The sequence below is a fragment of the Archocentrus centrarchus genome, chromosome 13 (genome assembly GCF_007364275.1).
Source record: "Archocentrus centrarchus isolate MPI-CPG fArcCen1 chromosome 13, fArcCen1, whole genome shotgun sequence".
Taxonomy (NCBI): Eukaryota; Metazoa; Chordata; class Actinopteri; order Cichliformes; family Cichlidae; genus Archocentrus; species Archocentrus centrarchus.
This window is the reverse complement of record NC_044358.1, coordinates 25,212,011-25,231,925: the sequence shown is the minus strand read 5'-3', so window position 1 is coordinate 25,231,925 and position 19,915 is coordinate 25,212,011. Positions and strand designations below refer to the sequence as shown.

General features: G+C 40.8%; 1 protein-coding gene across 1 annotated transcript in view; it reads right to left on the bottom strand.

The window, feature by feature from the left end:
• Positions 1-36: 36 nt before the first annotated feature.
• The window catches only part of arhgap35a (Rho GTPase activating protein 35a), a 64,330-nt gene continuing 44,451 nt past the window's right edge, over positions 37-19,915 (bottom strand). The window contains exons 3-7 of the mRNA XM_030743900.1: positions 11,787-11,928; positions 6,638-6,715; positions 4,571-4,702; positions 2,952-3,057; positions 37-1,920 (exon numbers count right to left, since the gene is read on the bottom strand). Coding sequence (XP_030599760.1) covers positions 1,449-1,920; positions 2,952-3,057; positions 4,571-4,702; positions 6,638-6,715; positions 11,787-11,928 — 930 coding nt within the window. The 3' untranslated portion in view covers positions 37-1,448. The remainder of the gene's footprint in view (positions 1,921-2,951; positions 3,058-4,570; positions 4,703-6,637; positions 6,716-11,786; positions 11,929-19,915) is intronic.

Genomic DNA, 19,915 nt, shown 5'->3' with positions numbered 1-19,915 from the left:
AGCTCCAATTTAAAATGTGCCTTAAAAGTGCTCAGAAAAGTGCTTTATGAACAAGGTCCTTGGAATGAAAACTGCAGCACCAGCTCACTTGTAAAACCACCACAGTGTGAAAGAAGAAACATGACAGGTGAGGGTCCAAACCTGGAATTATTCCCCGTCTGTCTAATGCAGGGAATTTCACTTAAAACAGAATGCCACGGATACAGGTGCGCACAGAGAAATAAACAGCGGGCCACACACTTACAGTCGTTGACAGTTCAGCTGGGATTTTTTTTTTTTAAATGAACAAAATAATAAAAACAAATGGGGAAAGTGGTAATGGGATTATAGACCCAAGGTTTTTATCAATTAAAAATCACATTTTAAGCTGTTTGTTTACGTGTTTACAAGAAGAGAGCATGAGGATGAAGTTCAAAAATGACAGCGAGCACAAACAGGAGACTGGGAGGAGCCTTCCAAAAATGCATAGACAGCACAGCACCCATAATCCTTTGCTCTAATTTGCTGCCCCGTAGATCCAGTCGAATGAGATTTATTTTTATTTTTTTTAATGTGCTTGGCATACTGCCTCAACTAAAACTGATTTTGTCTGTGTGTGTGTGTGTGTGTGTGTGTGTGGCCGAGTAAGGGGTTGACAGATAGGAATTTGTGATCGGGGAGAACATCCTGTCGGGTGAGCTGTAATGTGTCTCTTGTTTAAGTCCTCTACAGTGGTGAAAGAAACAAATACATGTTCAGGCTCTGTGATCCACTTTGTCCCAGCCACAGCCTCCAGTTACATACAGCAGGTGGGTTGGTTTGCCAAAAAAAAAAAAAAAATATATATATATATATATCCACCAAATTTCCCAGCACAGTTAGAAGCAAAGGGACTGAGGAGAATGGCTGCTGGAGGCACACTGGCCACTGGGTGTTTGCATTAAGTGCATGGTTGTGTATATGCTGAAGCAATCCCAACATAATGGACTTCACATTCACCCTTGTAATTTACTTCTTAATCCCTCCCTGAGTCCCTTTAACAATTACTGGTACATCTGACTCTTCATTCGCTTGTTTGTGTGTAGATTTGCTATAAGGCAAGGAGGGCAGATCTAGATGAAGTGAGACTGAGAGATAAAAGGGATAAAGTGGCGGGGAGGGAGAAAGATCATACTGCCAGTTCAAAGGCTCTTCAGTGTTCCTCCTTCCTGGCTCCTGTGTGTCCGTTTTTCTAAAAGCACTGGAGGCTGAAATAAATGCCCCCTTCTTCTCCCAAACATGTAAATTTCTCCCTGTACATACTGCATCTCAGTCGCTCTCTCCCAACCTTTCTTCCTACTTCATGTTCTTGTGTCAATTCATCATCTTCAGTTCGTTCCCAAAAAATTCAAAATCTCTCATTCTGAAACCTTTAAACTCTGAATCTTGTTATCCTTCTGCTCTTTTGCTTCTTTCCCTTGATCCCCGTTTCACAGCGTGTGTTGCTCTGCTGGGGGGTGATGTGGATGCAGGGAGGGTGGCAGCAGGGCTGGGAGCGGCGACTGGGGAGTAGGAGGTGGGGAATGGGATGGGGACTGATGTTGATGGGAATGATGGTGGACAGGAGGACCATAGTGAGGAATAACAGGAGGAGTGGCAGGGAGGACGTAGGGAGCTGGGGACGGAGCTGGTGAGGACGAGAAGCCTCCAGCCATGCAAGAGTAGGCAGAGGTTCCTCCCCCAGAGAGTGTAGATGTGGGGGAGCCAGGGAGGCCGTCAGCCAGAGGCTGATTGTAGAAGAAGTATGCACACTGTTGGATGAAGCTCTCAATGATTGTCTGGTAGGTGCGGGTAGCAGTCAGGGCATCCATGGTGGTGAAGTCTGGTCTCATAAGCGTGGGCCAGAAACAGATGGACAGGTTCTCGCTGGTCATCAGGTTCATCTTGTTGTTCTGGCTCACCCTGGGAAACAGAAAGAAACAAGTGAAATTAAATGACCATAACTCACAAACTCTGCATCCTAAATCTCAGTAGTTGGTTAGCTTTATTCCACAAATGTCTGTATGAAGCATCATAACAATCCAACTGTTTTCCAAGATTAAATTGACCATAAAACTTACAAATTTTCTAAAAAAACAAAACAAAAAAAACTTGCATATGCTTTGAGATTATTAAATAATAAATTAAACAAAACCCCAACAACTCATGATTAAAATAACAAAACAAAACAAAAAAATCAACAAAACACCACAATTTCTGTGAACAGATTATCCAATTTTATTTATTTATGTGAAGGAATGACATTGCCTCACTCAGGTGTGACCTGTGACGTGGAAAATGCACGTGTATGTTTGTGACAAGGTTCACTAGTAACACAAAAGGTATCACCTAGTCCAAACCAGTGCATTTTTCTCATTTTTGTCTCAGAAATTCAGAATATATATTTTTAGATTTTTTCTTGCTTGTTCCCTAGAGCAAACCTAGTATGCAGCTGCTGTGTGCAGTTCAATTGTTATCCTTCTTAAATTCCTTAATTTAAAGGCATGAAGAGGTAAAATTGTCTCTTGCTAAGATAAAGAAAGGGGAAAACCGTAAAATGATAACCATAAATTTGGATAACAGATATGCCCCTGCTTGCTATTTCCTTTAATCATCCTGTGGCCTTTTAAGGTCACCTGAGGGGATTAGACCCTCAGATTGTAGACCATCATTCTACACTAACTTTTAAATTTAGGCCTCAAAGTTTTCTGACACATGGTGGTAACAGAATTATTAACACTTTAATTAAAATGTAACATCCACTACCATCCATATAAAAAATAGAGATAAAATGGCCACAGCATTAACAAAGATCATCTCTGAACCTGAGTAAAACCTCTATTCATCAGTAAGCTCATCACAGTGATATCACCTCTGGGTCACATGATTGGCTGACCAGTGGTGAAGTCAGCACAGTTGCCAGAAGCCATTTCTGACCCCACCAATTCACTCACTTGTTCAAGTGGCTGATGACATATTTGAAGACTTCATAATTCTCCTTGGGGAAGCGGCGCAGAACATCCTTCATCGTCTGGAAGCGCTGCTCCCTGTCGTTGATCTCTGAATGGTGGCAAAGAAAGGCAGGAGGTTAGAGGAGGGAGAAAAAGTGGCTGAAAGACAAGATTAGAGGAATCTGAGGCAAAAATGTCAAGGGAGTGAGAGTGGAGAGTAAAGATAGATTAGGAGGGATGAGGAGAGTACAGTTCACTATTGGAGAGCTTGAAGAGGATAGGCAAGGCAATTTCAGCTCTCAAAAATAAGTGCAGGACACACTGATGTCCTCAGTAACAGTTTCACATATCTCCCCGACAAAAACAAAAAGGATTTAAAAGGACTCCAAACTAGAGTTCTCAGAAATAAAATAATAATAATAATAATAAAAAACACTGGACAAAGACCACACACATTCCAGGAGAAATACACCATGCATACACCCATTACAGTGTTCTGCAGCTTACAACAACACACACACACTCGCACACAAACACACATAGGGTGTGTTAAGCCTGATGGCAGTGAGGAGTGAGTCAGACAAACTGACGTCACCGGCTAACACAGTCCATTGAGAGTGTGTGTGGGGATGTGTGTGTGCGAGTGAGGCAGAGAGCAGCAGCGAGAAACGGCAGATGTTCTCCTGCACATCACAAACATGATTTACAATCGCACAATCTGAGTTTTCATTCCCACAATGAGGTCAGCGTGGATCAAAAACAGATTTGAGCCCGAATGACTTTACGCAGTCACAGTTTCCTCCTGCTGTACATCCATCACGAGTGATCAAAAGTTAACTAAAGTTCCTACAGCTTATTTAAAGTAATGTCACCATGACAATATCCACCAAAAATCCACCCACCAGCTTTTCTCTCAGTCTCCTTTTTCTCCACCTCTCTGCTAACCCCAATTTGCTATTTTCTACAAATGACGCCTTTCTCTTCTCTACCATACTTTTCTCCCCACCTTCACTTCTTTTCCTCTATTGTGGCACAGACTGCAGGAGCTTTATCAGGTCTCTGTCACGGCTGAAGGGTCTCGCCAGGGGCCTTAAATAACACACACATACACACTCAAACACACGGGATGCAGAGCTCGGTGAGTGACAGCAGCCTCACGGCCCAGGGTTAAATCTCTCTGGCGTGATGCAAAACTAAGCTATGCTTTAAATCTCCATTCTGACAGATTACAGGACACAAAGAGAAAAGGAGAGGCTGTGGACAGCGCAGGAGCACTCTCGTTTATCTAACATATTTTCTCATGACTTCATCTAAACCCTAGTGTTCCTGCATCCCTCATCACCATGTGCAATCAGCCCCTCATCCTCTTTCCGAAAGCCTTAAATATTCTCTCCTCCATCCATTTCTCCTCCTCCTGTTTCCAGCCCTTTACCAAGTGGCAAATCCAATTCTCCCCATGGATGGATTTGGATTGCAGGAGTTTTGCTTGTTAGGTTAAAGAAAAGTTACAATGAAGGGGAAAGGATTTCAGGCAAAATCCAATACACCTCAGGATTTAGTGGGGAATTCTCCACACATCCCTCAACCTCACCGTCCCCTCACACCACAGCCCCAGGACTTACTGAAGGCCTCCACCAGCTCTGCCTGCATGCTGTAGGGCACCAGAGGCTCAGGTAGCTCAGAGAAGAAGGCCTTCATGGCTCCTGCCACTGTGTTGATGGTGAAGTCTTTCTCCACGAGATCAAGATTGTGGTCTGGGAGAAAAAAAAAAAAAGAAATGTGAAGACAACATTTTAAGTACAAGACACATGTATGCCAAATATATATATCACAACTGTGCCTGCATAGAATACATAAGCAAAAACAGGTTATAATCTCATTCATTCACCACACCTGCAAAAACAGTAGTATTATAAGCTCAATTTGCTTCATCCCTAGACTACGCATGTAAAAGAAGGTACTTTAATACACTGAGCAGTGAAGAATTTTATTTTTGGACAGTGAACTGCAACAATTTATCAAAATGGTACCAAGCAGGGATGCAATAATATCCCCCCATCTTTCAGCTTTTTGTACTATCTTGAAACATTTAACCTGCCACTGTTGCCTGGTTATCAGTGTTATTTTATTGGCTGATATCAGTCAACAAGTTTGACCAATGCTTCTTTGCGTCCATGGAACCAAGTTATTAAAGATTAAGAAAACCCTGAAAACATCTGTCAAAACCCACTTGTTCTTCCTTCCTTAGAGTTTTCTTTTTTCTGTATTCTGTCATCTTTAAGTACTATGAACAGTGCAACATAACATAAGCAGATTTATAACTGATATAAATGAAATACAACAGCATGGTGCCTTGAATTTTTAAAAACTGGGCATGTTGGTAATGTCTTCTCTTGGCTGCTCCCTTAATCTCATCCTACCCCTAGCAACCCCTTCTGTCATGCCAGCCTTCTGCATGTCCTCCTTCACTGCATCCATAAGCCTTCTCTGTGGTCTTCCTATTTTCCTTCTGCCTGGCAGCTCCATCTTTAACATCCTTTGTCCAATATATTCACTATCCCTCCACTGCACATGTCCAAACCATCTCAGTCTTGCTGAGCTGTTCCTCTGATATACTAATTTCTAATCCTGTCTCTCCTGGTCACTCCCAAAGAAAATCTTCAACTCTGCCACCTGCAGCTCCACCTCATGTCTTTTTGTTAGTGCCACCATCTCCAAACCATACATCATAGCAGGTCTCACTACTATCTTGTAAATCTTAGTTATCCCTTCAACATTTCCAGAATATATGCCCATCATTAACAGCAGTGCCTTGTAGAAATAATGATCATTTTAGTTATAAAAAAACTCAGTTAAACAGAACAATGAATGATAGACAATTATAAAGTTAATTTGAGTAAAGAGAAAGTCCAGAGAGCCAGAGAGCAAAACCAATAGAGCACCACTCTCTACAGAGAGAGTGTGTGTGGGAGAATTAAAAAAGCCATTTTCTGATAACTTTTTACTTTACAAAGGTAATATGTGAAGAAAAAATAGAGGCAAGAAAAAAAAAATCTTACAACTACAGTTCAGAGAGTTCTTAAAAGTCTATGCTGCGTTCCCATTTTTAGGGTTTCCAAGTGCAGAGCTTCTGACGCTGCTTCACCCGCAATGAGTTATCTGAATCTTCACGGAGGTGATGAAGTGCTATCTTCAGCACTGCTATGAGACACCTGTGCTGTAGCTTCACCTGTAATTGTCTCGTCTCATTGGCCTGAGCCTCCAAATGATTCAGCACAAGGTTTCAACTCTTATTGCCAGAGTTGGACATAACCTCAACCAGTTGTGGACGCATTCATACAGACACTAGCCATCTTTCTGTGCTATCTATCTCGGCAGCTGCATGCTTCATTAACCAAACCAATCTGCAGGCAATTAACTGCCCACACCAGACAGACACGCATGGAGACGCACATCGAGAGCACTTGTACCAAGTGAGGAGCAGGTAGACGATGGAGGAAGCAGTAATCTAAGAGGAAGTGAAGGCCAGTTCCCTCCGAAGAATTAATGCTCCAAGGTTAATTAAGGTGATACAATAGATAGAAGTAGACATACAGATACACATGCTTTTTCTTCACACAGCTGTAGGTGTGCATCTGAACCATATGCGCACATGAACATGTGAGTACAGTAAGCAGAAAGTAGCACACCTTGGTCAAATTGCCGCTGCATGCTCTCCATCTCTGCCTTGTTCCCGCTGACCCTGTAGATGCCCTCTGTGCTCAAACCTGGTGGAAAGAAAGAGAAAGGGTTAGACAGAAATGTCATTAGCTTGCTGTTCTTTTCATATGTTTAATTTGCAACAAGTGTCAAATATACGTGGGAGCTGCTGAAACAATATATAATTGTGGAGTGTATAAATGTACTCAGAAGTGAGAAAAAGAAGAGCTACTGAGGGCTGTGCTTATTGCCTACATCCACTTCAATCTAAGCACATTACTAGCACGATTTATTAAACCCATAAAGCACTCCTGCAGGTCTGCTAATAGCCCATCGGTCCACTGTGAGAAGTTGAGGTTACCTTAGTGCCACAATGCTATAAAATTATCTGTGAAAGTGTGATTTTTTCCCCCCCTCTCACAATATGCAATTTGAAAGGTGTTTTTTAAACACTAAACAGTCAGCTCATGGATATATTTACTAAAAGCTCAGCAAAAACAATTTGAGCTAGAATAATAACTGCAGCTCAAATTTCCAAGGTCACGATCTGACATTTTTAATTAACAATAAAGGATTGTGGCAAATAGGCATATCTCTAACATAAGATTTCAATTCATGAACGCAAGATAAAAGAGGAGGAATGACTGCTACTTTTCATACAAGTCTACCTTTCTGTTCCCTTTGCCTTCTGTTTAAATTTGTATTTTTTGTAGACTTTTAATGGCCCACAGCAGGTGCACTCTAATGCAACATGATTGAGGTAGTCAATTAAATGCTTATCACGGAGCACTGTTGGTTTTTATAATCTGTTTACAACAATAATCTATCCTAATATAACCTAATATAAATGGCAGTTTAAAGGTTTGGGGAAATGCACCTATTTTTCATAACTTTTCAACTCAACCAGTGATCTTTATGTTGTGATAATAAATACCAACTACACTAATATTTTCCTCACACGTTAGACCACTTACTAGTCATCAAAAAACACACCTGATGAACAAATGAGACAAACTGCGAGCAAGCCAAAGTGGGACAGTTACAGAAAAAGGTGCCACGTGGACTGCCAGTCTGAATTAAAGTGTGCTGCATTTTGGTTAATTAATGCATTTCTTTTACCAATTTCCTTCTAATTCTCTCTTCACTCATACTTTGGTGGCAATTCATGAAGACAAAGAGCAATCCAGAGGAGATGGGGAGTGGCAGAAAAAAAATGGGCCTGAAAGGAACAGGCAGGGAGGAAATGAGAGAGCTCTCAGTCAAGGCATACAAGGCTTACAACATCGATTTCCTCCCCCTCCTACCAATCAATTATCCACAAAAGCTTTTCAAGCCAGACACTAGGAAAACAGGGATGGGAGGTCAGATAGGGAGAGAGAGAGCAGAGTAGCAGTGGTGGGATGAGAGGCTTTGAGATAGGTGCAAAAAAAAAAAAAAAAAGCACCCAAGGATGGGATGGCCATTGGGGGAGTGTGAGGACGCATAGTCAAGACTTAAGAAAGAGAGGACAAGAAAAAATAAAGGGATTAAGATAAGGAGGGCTGACCAGAGGGATGGGAAAACTCCAGAACACGCCACTGAGGGAGACTTAGGGGCCAATGAGAAGAATGTGACAGGAGCAAAAAAGACAACAAAAAAAACCCAAACAAAACAGTGGAAAGGGTAGAAAAGTCACCAGATGTAGAAAGTGAATAAAATAAAAATAATTTACAGAGAAAGCTTGCAACAGCATCTTCTTCCTCCTGATAAAACAAATCACTTCTTGGGGCAGCATAAATAAAAATTTCCCTATGGCAAACAAGTTTGTTTTCTGCCCCCTCAGATGATGTCTTATTTAAGGCTACTGCCAATTCATAACAGTGCATATTTGGACAAATAAATCTTTGGGTGCATATAGTTTTATGCACGGCACACACATTTAAACAAAACAAAAACTTAAAATACACTAATCTGTGGTGACTTGTTAACTTCCAGGAGCAATCAAATGGTCAAAAATGCCCGTGGGCCTGCAATCACACAAACTGAAAGTGCGATAAATGTTCCTGCTGCTTTAGAGGCTGCTTTTCTGCAGAGTGTTACTATCTGACACCACTCCAGCTGATCCCACATCAGCCCAGATCCCAGCCTCTCTCCCTGGGTTCAGCAGCCCAGAGGCTGATTTCATAGTTCACCATGGAGATGAGCGGTCGCTGGGTGCTGCCCTTTTCGTCGCTATGGAGGCTTGTATGGCCGGCAGATATGCCTGCACACGCTAAGACACATTCATCACCTCAGTACCCATGAGCAGAGCACACTGCAACTACTACGCTGAGAAAGCCATAGCTGAGAGGAGATAACAGCAGTCGCTATAGATTGATTTTATATAGCTGCTTTTCTACAAGTTCAGAATGCATGAAAATAACACAAAATACCACATCCATTCCTATTATTCTCAAGGACAAAGAGAGTGAGCAATGAAGCACGAATAAAAGAAGCAACTGAAAAGAAGACTTAAGAAGAGAAGCTACAAGAGCAGACAAAAAGGTGTTTTATTCACAGCCAAAAATAATGATTATGAACATTTGTGTTCTTTTTTTTTTTTTTTTTTTTTATGTATGCATTTATGACTGGAGGATTGCCTTTCACATTTGCACAGATGCATAAATGCAGGGACAGGCTTTAAAGGGACATTTCACCACAAAATAAAATATAGGTCATCTCTTCTCTTGTTTACTGAAGTTCTAGTTATTGTGATATTGGCTGTATTTGGCTTATCTTGGATATGTGGAACTAGAAGGCTGAACCACGGCATCCAATCATCCATCTACCTGAGCTGAAAGCTAGCTGCACGCTTAATTTGGTTGGTGAATATAGTTTGGTTTGGAGAACTGGGTCATGACTTCAGGAAAGAAACAGTTATACAGAGTTTCTTAAATTTGTTTTTTCATTTTTTTTTAGCACTGTAAGATGAGCAAAATCAATTTCCATTATAGTCAAGAGAAGGCATATATTTCTACATCCAATATCTCAAAACCTGGGAAAGTCACACCAAATTGAATATGATCGATAAATAGGAGGAAAAAAATGTTTATTTGATTTGGTGGGAAACTCTTCCTTTAAGTTAGTGCCAAGTATTTTTGTTCAAGGCTAAAGGAAAAGGGAAGGATGTAGGTTAAAGCAGCAGGTCTAAGGTCAGCTTGACGTCACTCATTACCAGCTCGCACTGTAGTGACAAACATAGTATCAGGGCTGTATAGTAATTTCCTGAGAGTGTGATTATACCCAGAGATTATGGATGCAGACAGGAGATAAGTAAAGTCTGACTTACAGCAGCAGCAATCAAAACTAAATAGCACATTGTATCTCATTTCCCCTTCCAGTCCCAGAATGTCTCTATGTGGCAGTACCATTCTGTCCCATACGTGTCAGTACGTAAAGAAAATATTCCCACACACGTACTCTGTTGGATATTAAGATGTGAGAAGCCACACATGCACATACTCATAAGTAAAACTGGCACAAGCTAAACACATAGGAATCTTCATAAGCCCGTGACACTGATCAGACAGGAGGAGCCATTTCTTTAACTTTGTTTTACTAAAACACACCAAAATGTGTGCAAACAAAAAGGTGAGAGGAAAGACAGAAAGTAATAAAAGAGAAACAGAATTTGAGAATAGCACAAGGGGGAAAAATTATGATGACTAGAGAAAGGAGACAACGGGACAGGGAAAGAAACAGAAAAGTGTGCTAGGAAGAAGATGAAGGAAATCAAATGTGACAACTGTAGGTGATCGGAGAGATGGGAGGGTGAAGGAGGAGTGGATCAGGAGAAAGAAGTTCAGAAACAAGGACACAGAAAGAGAGGAGGGGAGAAGAAAACTGCACATTAGGAGAAATACTACAAAGGAGCAAGTGAGGATAAAAGGAGGAAAATACCTCCTGACGAGCATGGAATTCACTCTTTTGCACACTTAAATGCATATTCGACCAGTTTTTCTTCTTTAACCAGATGTAACCGCTGGAGCCACTTCCAGTTAACATCTGAACAGGGCGAGGTGAAACCTATCGTGATGCTTTGTTATCTCGAGCTTATGCCCCTATGCTCCTACACAGAGGAAGGCGGATGTTTTGTGAGGCCGCAGTAATCCACAAATACAAAGTCTTTAATCAGGACAGAGATTACAGTGGAATGCATTGGCATGTCAGTACGCTTGGCCAAATGCAACTGCCATTATGGAGTTAATGTGTGCACATTTTTTTTATTAACTCACAACTCGATCTAAAATCTTTGTTATGACCCAGCCAAGAAGAAAGAGAGGTATGCAATATCTTTACACAATCGCTGACCCTGCAATACTTGGCCTCTGCTTTAACATAACAGCTGGTAACAGAGTGAGAAGCAAGCTGGCAGTCCTAGGGCAGTGGGACAGCTGTGGAACATGGTAACAGGGTAGCAAGGTTAGAAGAGGCTATCGGACCACATGTGTCTGCGCTCGCAGAGACGAGACGAGACATAGCAACAGACTAAAGACCTGTCAGCTAAACACAGTAGCAAAGACATAACAAAAAACAGATAAAAATCTCTCAGTTATAGTCCAGCCATAAGATTATAACATTATACTCTATATTAAAAAAAAAAAGCTAAAATCCATGATTTTAGCTCTAAAGTTAACACAAAACACTGTGACCTTAACCAGAAACGGAAACAATCACGTTCTTTTTAATGCTTTTGCATGAGCCATTTGCAACGTGCCACACAAACCGTGGAATATTTATGCAAAATGTGAATCCAAATAAGGACACCACTGCATCGAATGATATTTAAATTTATTTTGCTTTCTGTATTTTTAACATTTAAAGTTCACGTCCCTGTAGGTGTCCTCCTGTAAAGCCTACAAGCAAGTTTAGAGACAATCGTGTATTAAACCTGAGCAAAGAACAGTAGACATATGCAGAAAATATGTGAATGTAAACAGACAGCTTGAATGTGACTAAAGGTGGATCACAGTGAGAAACAATCCTACCAGAGATTTAGATAAGTAAAATACCCACCAGCAGCTATAGCACATTCATTTTATAAGAGATAACAGCTAAAATGACTGAATAACCTGCGATACATCACATTGGATGCCATTAAGCATCTGTACAAATCCTTACCCGTTGTTTCAATGAAACGGATGCACTTCTCGATGAAGACTGGGATTGGTCTCTCAGGAGTGACCACAGTGGATAGTGGCATGCCAAAGTAGTTGCTTTCAATGGGTTTTGAGATGGAATGCCTGGGTTTGGGACGTGGTTTCTGGGGGAGGGGGGTAGAAAAAAAAAATGGAAGAAAAATCAGAACGTTGGGAGCAATAAGTGGAAGAACTTCAACACTGATACTGCCGACACAGGCATACATTTCACAACATCAAACTGAGCCTGGAGGCACTGGTCTTGACACGGCCATGACCTCATTTAAAAGTGATTGTATTGTTAGATTAGCAACAATTTGAGAGGAAAGACATGTTTACACCCATCCCGCACATTCCTTGAGATGTTAAACTTGGAAGCAATATTCCATTCTTAAGCTCCGTTCTGTGAGAGGTATGCATCATGTATTTCATCACTCTATCTCCCCTTCTTTGTCTGGCATTCTGTTTCTCTCTCTGTGTGTCTGCACTGCTCTTAACAGATAATCAAACTCCCTTATTCATTGCTTAAATATTTTCAAACTACTGTTATGGGACCTGTGATACACTCCTGGAACATTTTTGCCTGCCACTCCGTATGGCTGAGGCATCAGCAGTAATTGTGCTGTGCTTTAATGGTGTTCAGTGGGAATGTTTTGAAGGCCCCTGAGCCCTGGATCTCTAGTAAGTCTGTCAGCCCCCTGAGGCTCTGGCCTGGCAGGCTGGGTGTTGAGGCAGAGATGCATGGTTGGCTGGACACACAGACTATTGGTGCAGTGCAGGCCTGACAGACACAAGAAAAGGAGCAGAGGAGTGCTCATTAGAGAGAAGAAGAACGGCGTGGCCTCTGCTCCAGATACCGGCCTCACTGCACTCTGCCAAACATTTTCGATTGCACATATATTCACACTCACTCTCAGTGGTACTCGAGGGAACAAGCGGTGATACATTCATTAAGACTGGACAGATTAACAAAGGCTCACCTGGAGTTTTTCTGCATCACCATGGCAAGATATCTTTCATTAGGCTTCTATCTATAAGGCCATTATTAGAACTTCTGTAGGCTAGTATTATTGGCTGAAATGTGGATATCACACATAAAATAAACCATTATCAGTCACTTTTAGAGAGGCATAGATGTTTTATGGGCAGTGTTTGTCTTTCTTTCCTTTAACTGTGGGTTCATTTTATAGGGTTTTCTCAAAAGCTAAAATTTGAAATATTCTAATGAGGTTTGCTGTTCAAAACTCATTGCCGCACTTACTGTTATGGCTTTCATGCTAAATCTTATTAACTCATATCGCACTGCGTTTAGGTAAAAAACAGATATACAACAATATATTTTGCTTCCAAGTATTGGCATTGGCCTCATTATGCTTTTGTATGATAATATTTAGGAAAAGGACATTGTCAGTGTTACAGTTGTCAAGTCACACACACACACACACACACACCCACACACACACACACACACACACACACACACACACACACACACACACACACACACACACACACACACACCAAAACCCTAACTAAATGTCAAGAGATAAGAGTGTGCAAAATGAAGAACCTGCTTCAACACTCCTGATGAGGCCTGGACCTGCACTAAGACACATGTTAATTGCCTGCAGACTTCTTCAGCCAGCCAGTTACTGTTTCCCAGTTATCTTTCCATCATAACCCCACATGAGGAAATTTCCTAGATGGAATTCCTTCACTTATCACAGCTACCTCGCCCGCTGCCAAACCCCATGTCGCTTTGGTACTCCCTGAGATGTCCGTGTGACGAGCAGAGGTGGGAAGTAACGAAGTACAAATACTTCGTTACTGTACTTAAGTAGATTTTTCAGGTATCTGTACTTTACTTAAGTATTTATTTTTCTGACTACTTTTACTTTTACTCCCTACATTTTTACACAAGTATCTGTACTTTCTACTTCTTACATTTTCAAACAGACTCGTTACTTTTTAACACGTCAGAGAGAAGTTTGCGTTTCCGGTCAGTGCGCCTTCAAACATAAAACGATCTGAGCCTAAACGGAGGAATAATAACATATAAGAGAAAATCGTACTGGCGTATCCTCCATCATCGGGGCTTATCTCGTACAAAGGGATTAAATACGCAAACCCATATAATTAATGTATCATTTATAGCGCTATAATCGGGCCGGACCGAGTCCGTAAGTTGCGCTGCGGCACATAAACAGCTTAGCTAGCGCTACTGAAGAGGAGCGAGCATGAAGGGAGTAACGTGTGGCAGGTAAATGCAACGTTTCTAAATGCTCAACAAATATCAGCAAACACACAAAGTGTGTGCAGTTTGTCACACAGTGTGTCTGCTAGCTAAAAGAAGAGCTGCTGTATTTCAGGGAGAGCAAAGAGAGAGAAGTTCACTCAGAGATGGAGAAAGAGGACAGGAGAGGAAGAAGAGGTTAGAATTAAAGGTAAGGACTGGAAAATAAACTGAAGTATGCTGACTTTGTGTAATTCAAAGATTCTATGAAAATGCTGCAGTTTAGTGCATGATAAACAGGTTAGCTTGTTGTACTGTATTTACAGTAAAGCTCTGTGTTGGACTGGAGCACAGTGTTTGTGTTCATGGTCAGAGTTACAGGTTACATCAGTGCAGCAGAGATGAGTCTGAATCAAAGCTGCTGATGCTGAGATTCATTCACTGAATCCAACATTTCTACAGCCTGTATGCTGTCAGTGTAGGGGATGGAGATCAGCTCAGAGAGCTGTGAAATACTGGGTTACATCTTTGTGAGTTCAGTTCATCCACACAGAGCAGTAAACCTCAGAGCAGCAGGTCAGCTGATCACAGCCTGCACACCAACATCATTTACTGCAGCTACAATAGAAAGCTGTGATTCTTCTCCCCATGCAGAGCCACTACAGCTGATCTTAGGGTTCCTCCACCTTCTGAATCCCACTGTAACCCCTGAGTATCCTCATGTTGGTGTTTAGGTGGAGACACAGTCACCCTCCACTATGGAGGACACAGAGAATAGAGCTGTGTTTAAATTCCCTTTAACAGTTTGTGTCCTACATAACAGATTCAAGCTGAGTGCATTCATTAGAATTTAAATTTAGATTGGAATAACGTTTGTGTTCTCATGTACTATTTTATATTATTACAATAATATATAATGAGGTTCGGTTTGTTTTACACAAAAATAGCAGGTAGAAACATCCTCCAAAGAGCTACTTTTACTTTCTTACTTTGAGTACATTTCAGAGCCTGTACTTTTTTACTTTTACTTAAGTAGAGAAGTTGAACCAGTACTTAGACTTTTACTAAAGTATTTTTTAACATAAGTACTTGTACTTCTACTTAAGTACAGAATGTCAGTACTTTTGCCACCTCTGGTGACGAGTGGTGGCACATCTGTGCGTATACTTGTGAACCCTGCATTCATGTGTTCACAAGTTTGTGAACCTCCAACGTAAGCCTTCAAATTTAAAAAAAGCAATAACAGACAAAACAGGAGTAGAGAGCTGTGTTGTTGTAATGCGCTGCCAGTTTGGTTTCAAGCTCCAAATCGCAGCTCATAATTTATTTGTGTCCTATCACACTGAGCGTGTTGTATATCTGTGCCCTATCTCAGTTTAGCAGACTGTCTCTATACAACCGCCCCCTCTCCACGTCCTCCTGTACCCACTCTCCTCTCTTACTGTCTTCTCCCCCTGCGGTTTTGCCTTCTGGCCACTCCTTTTAGTTGCTGACTGAGACACGATATGTTGCCAGCGCTGAGGAGACAAAACAGACCTCTACCACAAAATAAAAACACAACACATCCTTAACAATAACATGCAGACACCACAGTGAGCATTTACACACACTGTAGAACACTGAAACACAAAGCCGCTCTAATGTTTTACCATAACTCCTATTCCTCTCCACCCCCCATTTTCTTTCCATGGCTGTTTTTGTGCCTTTTCTTTGACCGTCTCCCTGCGTTTTTATTTCCTGCATGAAGACAGTAGACAAAGTAGGTGACTGAGGAATTTCAAACACTCTTCTTGCTGGCTGAGTAAGTTAGGGGGGGAGGAAAGGTGCAGAAGAGACAGGAAATGTTTCCGGCCGCTCACTGAGGGAGGGTGATCAGGACAGACACAGTTGGCCAGTGCCTGAGGTAAAGAAGGTTTAAAATGGGCTAAGAGTGTAGTTTCCATTACTTGTTCCTAGACGTCATGACTCAAATTGGTAGACAGTACCCCGAGGTTCCGTCCAAGAAAATGTTTACACTGCATAATGCCAAACGTTCACATAAAACACAACTGAAAAAACAGGCTGTGTTAACCCCGACCAGCCAACAACAGGAATGGCTGATTCTATGCCAAACTGAGGCACTGCTACAATACATCTCCCTGATATGACCAAATAACTCAATAAAAGGTCTTCCTGAAGGGATTTCTGGCTAGAGCAGACTGAAAATGGACACTTATCTTAGAGGCAGCTGCTTAGAAAATAGGTGATGGAACTTGATCACTTTGTTACAACCACAATTAAGCCATAATGGCCTGTAATATGAATATCCAGATCCCAAGACATGCTGTAGGGCAGAAATCACGGGCACTGATATGACTAATGATGTTGACACTGACCTACACTCTGTTGGCTTCATTTTTTTTTTAATGTGTGGGTTTAAAATGTGTTGTGTAGCGCTGGGCGGTGTGTGTGTGTGTGTTTATATATATCTTTTGTCAGTATATAGAAAATAAAAACATTTAATGACTTCATAATAAAAAAAATAAAATAATATACTCTTAGGCTTTGTTAACAAAGTAAATATTTGGCACAGGGATATACAGTCGCTCTGTGACAGAGTCCCTGTTGTGCTTTTCAATAAGATAAGATGTAATGTCACTTTTCATTGTCACTGTTTTTAAGCTAATTCATTCATTCTCCATCTCTCTTTACTGTTCTTGAATGTAGCAACAGGCCCCTCCCAGCTGTTAATAAATAGACTGTTATCCTACCTGGCTAGCTAGCATTACCCAGCAGACCTTTCAGTTTCATTATTTTTCAAATGTGAAATTATTAGTAATTGTATGTGTTTCACAAATTGTGTGTCCTAAATTATTATTACTGAATTTGTATGTGGAATATTAATTGCTGTCTTTTGATGATTAGATCTCTGAGGAAAGAAGGGCGTCCAGCTAATAGTGTGCAATACACTCTCCTGTCTCCTGGCAACCCATCACATACAACTTTTGAATCCCTTGACAAGTGAGAGTGGATGTTTTATCTCTTCACTGATACAGCAGCATTTAAAATTCATATCACATACAAAATTGTGCACTATATCAATCCACCTTTTGCCTTACATGGACAGGGTCAAAGCACAGGGTCGCATAAGAATCATAGGTGGCTCAGAGGTTGAGCAGGCGACCATATACATATGCCGCGTAGGTTCGAGTCCGGCATGTCTTCCTCCATATTTCTCCTCCCAATTTCCTGTTACTCTCCACTGTTAATAAAAGCCACTGTGGCCAAAAAAAAAAAAGTTTGGACACACTCACCCAAACAGGTACTGTACACTCACTGGCCACTGTGTTAGATACATGTTCAACTGCTTGTTAACAAAAATATCTAATCAGCCAATAACATAGTAGGAACGCAATGCATTTAGGCATGCAGACATGGTGAAGACGACCTGCTGAAGTTCAAACCGAGCATCCGAATGGGGAAGAAAGGTGACTTAAATAACTTTGAATGTGGCATGGTTGTTGGTGTCAGGTGAGCTGGTCTGATGATTCTTGATTTCTGCTACAGCATTCAGATGATACAGTATTAACAACACGAAAGCATAAAAGCACAAATCCCTCCTGCCTTGTATACTCTTTTGTGGTGGTGGTGGTATACATGTAACATTGTGGAGATTTTCTTGGCACATTTTTGGGTCTCTTATTTCCAACTGAGCATCACTTGAATGCCACAGCCTACTTGAGTATTGTTGCTGACCATGTCCATCCCTTTATGACCACAGTGTGCCCATCTTCTGATGGCTACTTCCAGCAGGATAACACACCATGTCACAAAGTTCAAATCATCTCAAACTGGTTTCTTGACAGTGAGTACACTGTGCTCAAACAGCCTTCACAGTCACCAGATCTTGATCCAATAGAGCACTTTTGAGATGTGGCAGAACAGGATATTCACATGATGAATATGCAGCCAACAAATCTGAAGCAACTGTGTGATGCCATCATGTCAATATGGACCAAAATCACTGAGGAATGTTTCCAGAACCTTGTTGAATGTATGCCACAAAGAATTAAGGCAGTTCTGGGGGCAAAAAAAGTCTAACCCAGGACTAGCAAGGTGTACATAATAAAGTGGCCAGTGAGTGTACTGCTTGAACTAGGCTGCTCACTTCATTTGTAGTCTGATGAGAAACTACCCTGCTGCCTTGCATTTTCATGGCCTTTACATTTTTTTCAGGAGGATAAATGGCAACAAGTACTAGAGAATGTGGTCTAGGCAGTTGAACTATGTGAGAGGACACCCTCTATGCAGGTACTTGGACATCACATCCGAGTGTGTGAAAACATTAATCATCCCCCTCCTGTTCCACTCTGCTAACAGCCATGGTAATTATCACAGACACAGAAGCACAACATACACAGATGTAACTGCTGTTCAGTTGGCACTTCTATACGACACCATGTGTGTGAATGAACAGCATACCGGGCTGATAAGCCTAACACTGTAAGGTCACCGCTCGTGGGTGAGAGACAAGCACAGGAAGGAAAAGAACATGGGTAGACAGAAATCAAGTAAAGGAGAAGATACTCGTGTCCAAAAGACAAGAATATAGTGGGTAGAGAGGGGAAAAAAGTGACAGGAATGTGAGAAACAGTATGAATCAGCAAGAAGAGACAAAACTGTGAATATGAGAAAATTAAAGGAAGGAAGCAAAAGTTAATCTGAGTAGCCTTGGTCAAAATATCGCTGCAGTACTAAAGTAAAACAGTGACGTCAATAATGAGACCATTGTTGACATATGGACTCCACATACTGTAAGTTTTAATTAAAGGGAGGTTTTAATTTTTGACAAAAGACTAATATGCTTATATTCTTTTTCTTTTTTTTTGCTTGTTAGTACTGTTATTTCTTGAAGAGCAGGGATGTTCACAGCTAGTTTTATATAAAAATTTGATCTTAGTTAGATCTGATATTAGTTTTATGTGCCGCAGAGAGATTTGTAAAATAAATGTTGTCAAACCCTCACAAAACATCAGTGCTTAACATTATTCTTCCAGCTCTAATATATGGGAAACCTGAAGATACCAGACAGAGATAGATACAAACAGATGAAATATCACAGTGTATACCGTGGCTCTGTCCCTATCCATTAAGAGTTTCTGCTTTCTGGTATAGAGATTTACTGACCAGAGTTTGTCTCCATTATCTCTGATGAGCTGGCTAGTTTAGAGGGCTCCCACTGAGCAGTCAGGGAAAAATATTGCAGACATCCTTTCATATAAACCCCCTACAGTATGTCATGTTGTCAGTGGGCTAAGCTTCAGAGAAGAGAGATTTTTCTCAACTCATTAGAAATTCCTTGACTTTACTTATAAACACATTTAATCACAATTTCATCACAAAAGCAAACAGGTGTTCAATCTCAACTGTGAACTAATCACATTGGAGATTATATACATTTTATGTGTTCTGTCTGTAAAACCCTTTGAAGTACTTTTGCATACAAATTTTCAATATAATTACATGTTGTGAGGAAAACATAAAACGAACAGGTAAACCTGATATGTTTTGAATATATAAAAATAAACAGCTTAATTAACTCAAGTTTTATATACATAAATGGTTCGTTTGCATGTGTTTGACAAATAGGCATCACAGTGAGTTTAATAATGATTATGTTAAAACTATGTAATCTAAATGGATGGAAAAATTCATATTAGGGCAAGATTTTTTTTTTCCAGTCTACAAGCACACAAAATCATAATATGTGTTGTGGTGCTGGGTTTACCATTGGACAGAGGTTTTCCTGCTTAAAAAAATTATTTTTTCATGAGGCAAAATCAGAAATGAATGCTTAGCAGGGTATGGCAGCTTTCAGTAAGGAGGTTATTAAGAAATTT